This window comes from Durio zibethinus, chromosome 23 (assembly GCF_047325235.1).
Source record: "Durio zibethinus cultivar Kanyao isolate XHJ-2024 chromosome 23, ASM4732523v1, whole genome shotgun sequence".
Lineage (NCBI taxonomy): Eukaryota > Viridiplantae > Streptophyta > Magnoliopsida > Malvales > Malvaceae > Durio > Durio zibethinus.
In genome coordinates, this window is record NC_143184.1 from 3,358,354 (window position 1) to 3,368,354 (window position 10,001).

At 38.0% G+C, this 10,001-nt stretch overlaps 1 protein-coding gene across 3 annotated transcripts; it reads right to left on the reverse strand.

Annotated features, from left to right (window-relative positions):
* Window positions 1-1,973: 1,973 nt before the first annotated feature.
* On the reverse strand, window positions 1,974-10,001 carry LOC111313372 (acyl transferase 4-like). Of its 3 annotated transcripts, none has more exons than XM_089752632.1 (4): window positions 9,194-10,001; window positions 8,566-8,945; window positions 3,157-3,232; window positions 1,974-3,053 (listed from the first exon to the last, which is right to left on the reverse strand). In XM_089752632.1, exons 2-4 carry the CDS (start codon window positions 8,898-8,900, stop codon window positions 2,196-2,198), a joined length of 1,269 nt encoding a protein of 422 aa, XP_089608758.1. In that variant the 5' UTR covers window positions 8,901-8,945; window positions 9,194-10,001; the 3' UTR covers window positions 1,974-2,195. The 3 variants fall into 3 exon arrangements, with proteins under 3 accessions (XP_089608758.1, XP_089608757.1, XP_022769776.1); XM_089752631.1 differs by having other exon boundaries at window positions 9,188-10,001; XM_022914041.2 differs by lacking the exon at window positions 9,194-10,001 and having other exon boundaries at window positions 8,566-9,181.

Consider the following 10,001-nt stretch of genomic DNA (forward strand, 5'->3'; position numbering starts at 1 on the left):
ATTCAATTCCTTTTTGTCAAAATAAAAATCATTAATTGCAAATATAAAGAAATTATACGATGTCATTTTCCCTCCTCTTAATGAACCAAGCGAGAAAACTATGACCTACCAACCCTGAATTAAAATAACTATAATAGTTTGAAGAATTCTGATATGAGATATTAGTTTTTAGACGTGGAAGAAGCTTATAAGATGATAAATATTTTTTAAATATATTAAAAATTAAAAAAATTGGACCAATTGCATATGGTCAAATTTGATGTCTGACTTTTTTTTAGTCTCCCTCTAGAAGTATCCAACTGTTTTCCACTCTATTCAACAGTATGTTCACGTGTTGCTTTTGTCTATTGACGGATCGATTTAGAGAACTGAGAAAAGTGTTTGGTTTGGATCCTATGTAACTCCAAATCTATTTCTTTTTTTTTTTTTTTTATTCAGAGTTATGTGATGAAAAGTCTTTTTGGCCTTTTGGGCCAATCTGACGAGAAGTCGTTAGCAAGGTAATTGATATTTGCTTTTGAAAACGAAGATAGATTAATATAGTTCAACCACCCATATTTAATTGTAATTTAAAAAAAAATTTCCTTAATTTTGTTTAAATTCTTAAAATTTATAAATATTAAAAAGATGAAATTAAGAACAACAAGAATATAAATTCTTATAATCCATTGATTTTTTTTTTGCTGTAACTTATAATACATTGAATATGTTTAAACATTTTTTTTTTAAATTTTATTTCGGTCGACCCAACGTTTGAATTTATTGGTGGGTGCATACAAAATCTTCTTGATTAAGAATATAAAGCCAACAAGATGAAATTTGAACATATATATATTTCTTCTTTTTTTTCTTCATTTTATACCATAAAATTCAAACTATTTGCTTGACCGAAATGTAACGCAACTACTTGGGAAATTAAAGGCTTTCATGGGTTTCTCACTCCTTTTTTTTTTTTTTACTTTAATTATTCTTAGCTTTCTTATATTTAAGTTTAAAATCCTTCCACATATAACATAAGAATAGGAACCTGATCCATCGGAAATACACATAATTGTTTGGCAATCCGCAACAAAACGAAAATTTGTTATAGATCAGTCTTTATTTGGACAAAAATGTTTTATAACAAATGAGAAATAATCTGATCAAATCATGGCTATGATTCAGAAAATGACATGGTGGAGAAATAAATATAAGGAGCTTTGTTGAAAGTTTTTCATTGAATTTGCAAAGAGTTGAATAAAACCCCAATAATTTTTTTTTTTTTGAAAAAGGTCTCCAATAAAAATGTTGAAGGAATAACAGTGCATTTAAATTCATTTGTTAAATGATGCTATCACATCATTGTCTAACCAAAATTCCACAACATTCAAAGCCTATCTCCAACCACTAAGCATCTAAGTGAAAATCATCTACTATTAGAAAAGGAATGATACCCAGAAAGCAAAATTTGCGCAAATCAAAAGATGAGCATGGGAGCACTTAGTGGGAAAGGATTAGATGCGTGAAGACACTCTGATGTAGCTTTGACAACTTTTTATGGTTCAATTTGGGCATAAAAACATATGCACACCCCCGTCAACAGCAATCATTACGTTTTCCAATTCCTCCGGTATTTAGACTTGTATAAAGGCACTTTCTTGTTAAGCTGGACAGAGCTAGAAGGCTAGGCAAGTAGGAAATAACTTTATCTGTCTCGAGTAAGTGGGCATTTCCATGTGGGTTTGTCCCCCCCGAGTTCTAATAAATAATCGAGGGCTTCTATGATTTGGGCTTCTATGTCGTTAGCTTGGCATTTCATCAAATTTCGACTCCCAAGTCCCAAATAGTTTTATCCATACATTCTACCAAAAGTCTGTCCTTATACTGGGCTGTGGTTTTACTTTATTCAAATCTCAACTCGAACAGAGGAGTTGGAATCATTTTTCGTTTCTCTTCCATTAAATCTTTACTGGACTCATTGTAGTGTGCATAGATAAAAACAAGAATAGTTGAATATAATTCAATACTTCACATTGAAACAGCATAAATTCTGCTTTATTTTGTGTCGATGAAGTCACCGATTTCGCAGCAAACCCGAACAAAATGGGAAAATGGGAAAAGCATAAAGGAAACAAAAAAATAACACCTGTTTTATTTTTACACTTTGTACCTGAAGAAAGCAATAGGAGTTTAAGACTTCAAGCATTCTTTAATTGTTAGACAAGCTTTGTCATCAGATCAAGGAACGGCTGGCGATGGTCCTTTTCAACACACCATGTCATCAAACGGATACCTTTCTTGGGCAATGGCAGCGACCCCATGATACCAACTGGGATGATGGCGGAGCCAGGTATTGGAACCAAGTGGACCGGAGGGCCCCATCCAAAGTCAACCTGGTTGAACCCCAACCGACCCCATTCTGAAATAAACAAAGTGGTGTAGCCTAGAGGTGGTGCAAATGGGTCTTTACCATTTCTTAAGTAATCGCCATCCTTGAATTTGGCAAAATCAACAGGTAGCTTATTCTTTGCTTCTTGTATCAGTTTAATCACCTCAATTGTTGATGCTTGTGTAAGCAACTCGCATGGAGCTGCAATTGTTATTGGGAAGAAACAGTTTCCATAGAAGCCTTTAGGCAAAGGAGGGTCCAAAAGCTGACGGCAATTTGCAAAGAAAAGAAGCCGGACTTCAGTATCTGGCTTGAAGTTTATTGATTTTGTTCGAAGGCTCCATAAATTGGCAGCTACAATTTCGAAAGCAGAACAAGCTTGCCCTGTCGACTCATGGAATCCTTGCTTTAGCTCGTTGATTTCATCCATGGAAATGTCAATACTAACATGCTCTAGCAGGTAGTCAGGCGTTGGGGGTGGCAAGTTTGGCAATACGTTGACATTTGCTTCATGTGTTGGAGTTGGAAAAAAGTCCCTATGCCAAACTGGTTCAGTGCTTAGATGTTCCAGACCCCTTGCCAACTCCCCTAGAGCGTTTAGGAATTGTGCAGATCCTAGGCCATCACATATAGTGTGGCTAAATATAAGGCCTATCACAAAACCACCGCATGCAAATTGTGTCACCTGAAACAAAAACCATGCATTCCAACGAAACGTATTTTAGCTTCATCACATTATTAGTATTGTTGGTTGAATTCAATTTTTGATTAACACAATTAATTAATACCTGCATTTGTACAAGAGGTTCCATGCCTTCACTTTTCGGAACTTGATCAGGAAGAAGTTCATCATAAGGAATGGACAAATTTGTTAGGAAAATGGGGTCCAGTCCCATGTAAGTGGTTTTGGACCAAGTAAAGGCCATGGGCCTTGATCTTTTATTTTACACAGAGCCCTAGCTACTTAATAAAAAAGAGGTGGGGTTGTTTAAGGTGTGTGTCGACAACCAAGCAGAGAAAGAAGAAAAGCCAGGAAAAGCAGAGAGAGAAAAAGGAGAAGGGAGAGTTGATTGAACGGAAGTCAATCTGTGGTCCGATTGAGTTGGAACCTTGTCAGGAGGTTTATGATTCAGAGTTCTACATTCTGAACGGTCAAGATCGGGTTTGAAGCTCTCTAGAAACAAATCCAGGGTGTATTTGTTGAGTCACTTATTTGGTGAGATTTCTCCAATTGTTTCTCTAGTTGTTGATTAGCTCTAGTTTTAGCTAGAGAAGAACTTTGTATAACTATTATTTGATAGTGAAGATTTTTCTGGTGGCCCGTGGTTTTTTTTCCCTCTACACTGGAGGGTTTTCCACGTAAATCTTGGTGTGCTTTATTTTTCCCGCGTATTTGATTATTGATTGTTGTCTATTGCTTCTGTATTGTTGTGATTATTGCTTCAGGCGCAACAAGTGGTATCAGAGCGAGGGTTATTTTGAGACATCGATACAGAAGCAACCCAGGATAGAAGTAAATTCTGTTTGAGATCATGGAGGGTGATACAGGTTCCATGATAAAATTGACAGCATCGAATTATTCAATTTGGAAGCCTATGATGGAGGATCATCTATACTGTAAAGATTTGTATGAGCCAGTATTGGGTGATTCGGCTAAACCAGCAGATATGAAAGATGAAAGCTGGAAGAAGCTAGGTAGAAAGACGCTGGCTACAATCAGAAAATGGGTTGATATCAGCGTGTTCCATCATGTAGCGCAGGAGTCAGATGCTCACATTGTTTGGGAAAAATTGGCAGCATTGTATGAGAGAAAAACAGGTATGAATAAAGTTATGCTTGTTAAAAAGATTGCAACTTTACAGTACAGGGATGGACGATCTGTTACAGAGCACTTGAGTGATTTTTAAGATATATTTAATCGGATGACTACTATGGAACTTAAGATGGATGATGAAATGAAGGTATTATTTCTTTTGGGTTCATTGCCAGACAGCTGGAATACTCTAGTTGTGACTGTTCTTAATTCAGCTCCTGATTATAAGGTGACATTGGAGATGGTAAAGGACAGTATGCTTAATGAAGAAGCGAGGCGAAAAGATGTAGACCCTGGGAATCAAGCTTTGGTCACAGAGAACAGGGGTAGAAACATCGACAGAGGTCAGGACTCAAAAGGCCATGGTAAGTCTAAACATAGATCCAAGTCTAGAGGTAAAGTGAAGTGTTTCCATTGTGGTAAGGCGGGTCATATAAAACGAAACTGTAGAATCTTAAAGCAAGAGCGAAAAGATGAGAAAGGCAAGAGTTCAGATGATGGCAATGTTGCAGCAGTGAATTCAGATAGTGATTCAGTTACTTTGATTTGTACACATGGTGATTGTAATCATGTTAGTGATCCCGGCATTGAGTGGATAGTTGACACAGGAGCGGCATATCATTGTGTTCCTAAGAGAGAGTTGTTTACAACTTACAAAGCAGGAGACTTTGGTTGTACCAAGATGGGAAACAAGAGTGTGTCGCAGATTGTTGGGATTGGTGATATTGTTGTACAAACTAGTATAGGCTGCATGTTGACTTTGAGAGATGTCAGACACATTCCAGATATGAGAATGAACTTGCTTGCTATTAATGTCCTTGATAAGGAGGGATATGAAAGCCGACAAAAGAATGGACAGTGGAAGCTTCTCAAAGGATCTATGGTAGTTGCGAGGGGAAAACTATGCTGCACAATGTATAAGACATGGATGCAATTGAACGGTAACCAGGTAAATATCGTTGAAAATGATGTTTCAGCAAACTTGTGGCACAGGAGGCTGGCACACATGAGTGAAAAAGGGTTACAGGTTTTGGCAAGGCACTCTCTCATTCCCTTGACCAAAGGTATGTCTCTCGATTCATGTGATTATTGTTTGTTTGGTAAGCATCATAGAGTTTCTTTTCGTAAAAGTTCTCAGAGAAAAGAAAATAGATTGGAATTAATTTATTCTGACGTATGTGGTCCCATTGAGGTTGAGTCATTAGGTGGTAGCAGATATTTTGTTACTTTTATTGATGATGCTTCACGTAAAACTTGGGTGTATATGTTGAAATATAAAAGTCAGGTACTGCAGTATTTTCAAAAATTTCATGCCATGGTTGAAAGGATGACAGGGTTACCCTTAAAGTGTATTCGAACTGATAATGGTGGGGAATACACATCTAAAAGCTTTGAAGAGTATTGCTCAAAGCATGGGATCAGGCATGAGAGGACAGAACCTGGAACACCGCAGCATAATGGTATAGCTGAAAGAATGAATCGCACCATTGTGGAAAAAGTCAGATGTATGTTGAGGATGGCAAAATTACCAAAGCCATTCTGGGGTGAAGCAGTCAACACAGCTTGTTATTTACTTAACAGGTCACCATCAGTTCCTTTGGGCTTTGACATTCCAGAAAGAGTGTGGACAGGAAAAGATGCTTCATACTCTCACTTAAAAGTTTTTGGGTGTAAAGCATTCATGCATGTACCAAAAGAGCAGAGGTCAAAGCTTGATAGTAAAGCTACACAGTGTGTGTTTGTAGGATATGGTGATGAGGAATTTGGCTATAGGGTATGGGATCCAATAAAGAGAAAGACAGTCAGAAGCAGAGATGTGGTCTTTCATGAAAAAGAAACCATAGCAGACCTTGAGAAAAATGAGAAGACTACACGAGTTACTGTTGAGTGTGATGTTTCAACACCGACAGGGATTTCACAGGAAAGAGCCACAGATGGTGAAAATGAGCCAGAAACAGAACTTGGGGATATGGATGAGCCAGCTACAGTTGGTGATGAGCCAGATGCTATTAGTTTTGAGCAGGGGGAGCAATCCTCTCTACCTGAGAGTGTTGAGCAGGGGGAGCTACCTTCAGCATCAAGTGATGTAGAGTCTCAGCCCAGAAGATCTACTAGAGAGCGCAGGCCATCTACCAGGTATTCAAGTTCAGATTTTATTTTAGTTACCAGTGAAGGGGAGCCAGAAAGCTTTCAAGATGTGCAGGCTACTCCGGATAGAGAGCACTGGTTAAAAGCAATGAAAGAAGAGATGGAGTCATTGCGAAAGAATGGTACTTATGATCTTGTTAAACTTCCAACAGGAAAGAGGCCATTAAAGAATAAATGGGTGTTCAAGTTGAAAAAGGATGGTGACAAACTAGTGAGGTACAAAGCTCGATTGGTAGTAAAAGGTTTTTCTCAAAAACCAGGCATCGATTTTGATGAGATTTTTGCTCCAGTTGTAAAAATGAGTTCTATTCGAGTGGTACTGGGATTGACAGCTAGTTTGAATCTTGAACTTGAGCAACTTGATGTTAAAACTGCATTTTTGCATGGTGATTTGCAGGAGAACATTTATATGAATCAGCCTGAGGGTTTTGAAGTGAAAGGGAAAGAGCACTTAGTTTGCAAATTGAAGAAAAGCTTGTATGGCTTGAAACAAGCTCCACGACAGTGGTACAAGAAGTTTGATTCTTTTATGGTGAGTCATAGCTATAAAAGAACAGCAGCGGATTCTTGTGTGTATGTTAAACAATTCTCTAATGGTAACTTCATTATCCTATTATTATATGTTGATGATATGTTGATTGTAGGACAAGATGCTAGTATGGTTTGCAGGTTGAAAGAACAATTGTCTAAGTCTTTTGATATGAAAGATTTAGGTCCAGCAAAGCAGATTCTTGGTATGGACATTATCCGGGATAGGAGAGCTGGAAAGCTGTGGTTGTCACAGGAAAAGTATGTTGAACGAGTGCTTGGTAGATTCAACATGCAACATGCTAAATCAGTTAGCAGTTCACTTGCCAACCATTTTCACCTAAGTAAGAAATCTTGTCCAGTGTCTAAGGAAGAGCAACTAGCTATGTCTAGTATTCCTTATTCTTCTGCAGTCGGTTCTTTAATGTATCTTATGGTTTGTACAAGGCCTGACATTGCTCATGCAGTTGGTGTAGTGAGCAGATTTCTTTCTAATCCAGGGAAGGTTCACTGGGAAGCAGTGAAATGGATTTTTAGATATTTGAGGGGTACCTCAAAAATGTGCTTGACTTATGGAGTTTCACAACCAGTTCTAGAAGGGTTTACTGATGCTGACATGGCAGGCGATCTTGATGGTAGGAAATCTACTTCAGGGTATTTGTTTACTTTTGCAGGAGGAGCTGTATCTTGGCAGTCTAAGTTGCAGAAGTGTGTTACTTTGTCAACTACAGAGGCTGAGTATATTGCAGCAACTGAAGCATGTAAAGAAATGCTTTGGATGAAACGTTTTCTTCTTGAATTAGGGTTGAATCAGAAAGAGTATGTGGTATTTTGTGATAGCCAGAGTGCTTTAGATTTGAGTAAGAATACCATGTACCATGCTAGAACAAAGCACATTGATGTTAGATATCATTGGTTACGTTCAGTGATTGAAGAACAGCAGATGCTATTGAAAAAAGTCCATACTGATAAAAATGTGGCAGATATGTTGACTAAGATACTTCCCAGGGAAAAGCTTGAGCTTTGCAGTAACTTGGCCGGAATGAGTTCCCTGGCCAAGGTAAGTTCCAAATGAAATTGCTATGGTGATGAATCTCCTTCTAATGGGACTGGAGGGGGAGATTGTTAGGAAAATGGGGTCCAGTCCCATGTAAGTGGTTTTGGACCAAGTAAAGGCCATGGGCCTTGATCTTTTATTTTACACAGAGCCCTAGCTACTTAATAAAAAAGAGGTGGGGTTGTTTAAGGTGTGTGTCGACAACCAAGCAGAGAAAGAAGAAAAGCCAGGAAAAGCAGAGAGAGAAAAAGGAGAAGGGAGAGTTGATTGAACGGAAGTCAATCTGTGGTCCGATTGAGTTGGAACCTTGTCAGGAGGTTTATGATTCAGAGTTCTACATTCTGAACGGTCAAGATCGGGTTTGAAGCTCTCTAGAAACAAATCCAGGGTGTATTTGTTGAGTCACTTATTTGGTGAGATTTCTCCAATTGTTTCTCTAGTTGTTGATTAGCTCTAGTTTTAGCTAGAGAAGAACTTTGTATAACTATTATTTGATAGTGAAGATTTTTCTGGTGGCCCGTGGTTTTTTTTCCCTCTACACTGGAGGGTTTTCCACGTAAATCTTGGTGTGCTTTATTTTTCCCGCGTATTTGATTATTGATTGTTGTCTATTGCTTCTGTATTGTTGTGATTATTGCTTTAGGCGCAACAAAATTAGCATTATCGAAGTAATTGAAGGAATCAAGGTTACAATCAGCTGATGCCTCAACGAACCACACGCCTTCTCCGGAACATTCAACCTGAAGCTGATTTTCGCCTGAATCTTTTAGCCGTCCAGCAAGGGGGTAGTAGGGTACCAAGGCCTTTGACAAGGCTTCTCTAACGACTCTTGATGCTTCAGGGCCATATCTATAGACGTGCAATGTGCGAGTATAGCATCTGAGAACCGGTACTTTATCAATGAATGATAAGTCTAGCTTGCCAGATGGTGTTTGCTGAGATGGAGTTACCAGGCGTCGCTTTGATCTGATAACAGAGAGAGCCATTGAGAAGAATATGGCTAAGAAAGGAAAGGCCCGATGATCATTGCCCTGCAACAACATTTGTAACAGGACATCTTTTTATATATAAAATTAGATATTGGATATCTGTATTTTAAATACTAGACCAAACTACTTCTTGGCTTTGAAGTTCAATTTGGCAATGAAACAAGATAAGTTTGCCCGATATAGGTTGAGTGTATATAATATATTATTCTAGATGTCAGGTGCTTTTTTGAATATTTAAAGTATGATCTACATTAATTAATTTTTAGAATAATAGGGAAACTTACACGTACATTTGAAGCCCACTGTCACTATTTTCAATTTGATAATAAAGTTATTAGCACCACTATTTCTGATACTAATTTATAACCTTTTTTAAAAAGTTAGTGTAGCATTAAGGACATTTTTTTTTACACATCACTTTTTAATTAAGCCTAGAGATAAAAATAGTATAGTTTGTATAATTTGTCTAAACTATAGTAGTATTAAATTTTAGGGGACCAATCAGTTTTGCAATTAAGAAAGAGTGAGTATAGGAATTTTAATTTTTCTAAACCAATTGTTGCGACCAAGCGATGGTTAGTTGCAAAGAGAAAGAAGAAGCTGTGCCAATTGGCAAACATTGGTCCCACTGACGCAAGATTGGACGAAGCTCTTATGTCAGCGTATGACAATTAACAAGAAACAAAACAACCCAACAGTTGAAACCAACAACCCCGCGACAGCAACCACAATCTCAAAGCTCGTCTCCTTTGCGAAGTTGAAGGCATTTTTCTTTTCTTTTTTCTCAGATGGAAGATGAGCCTTTTCTCTCTCCCCAATCCAAATCCCAACTTCGACTCGTCCTTGAAGATGACCATCATGGCTTTTATTTCACAGCCCCACAATCAATCTCCACGCCAGCCATCTTCCCATCAGAAATTCAAGACCAGCCACAAATTCAAACCCCTTCCCATATCGTAGTACCCGGTCGAAGAAGAAGTTGACAGGGTTCTCAACCCATCTGCTGCATGTTGTTGTTGGTGTTAAAGCTTGGTTGGCTTATTTTACTTTTCTTTGTTGTGTTGATGAAAACATTGGGGTTTCTAGGAAAGAAGAAGG

What these genes read in the sequence shown, in the direction of transcription:
- LOC111313372 (XM_022914041.2), bottom strand. Translation starts at nt 8,957, where the DNA reads ATGTTGTTGCAGGGCAATGATCATCGGGCCTTTCCTTTCTTAGCCATA. An exon ending in TACTTCGATAATGCTAATTT is followed by an intron (nt 3,233 to 8,565) that starts TGTTGCGCCTAA and finishes CCTAACAAATTT; the next exon opens with GTCCATTCCTTATGATGAAC. An exon ending in AACCTCTTGTACAAATGCAG is followed by an intron (nt 3,054 to 3,156) that starts GTATTAATTAAT and finishes TTTTTGTTTCAG; the next exon opens with GTGACACAATTTGCATGCGG.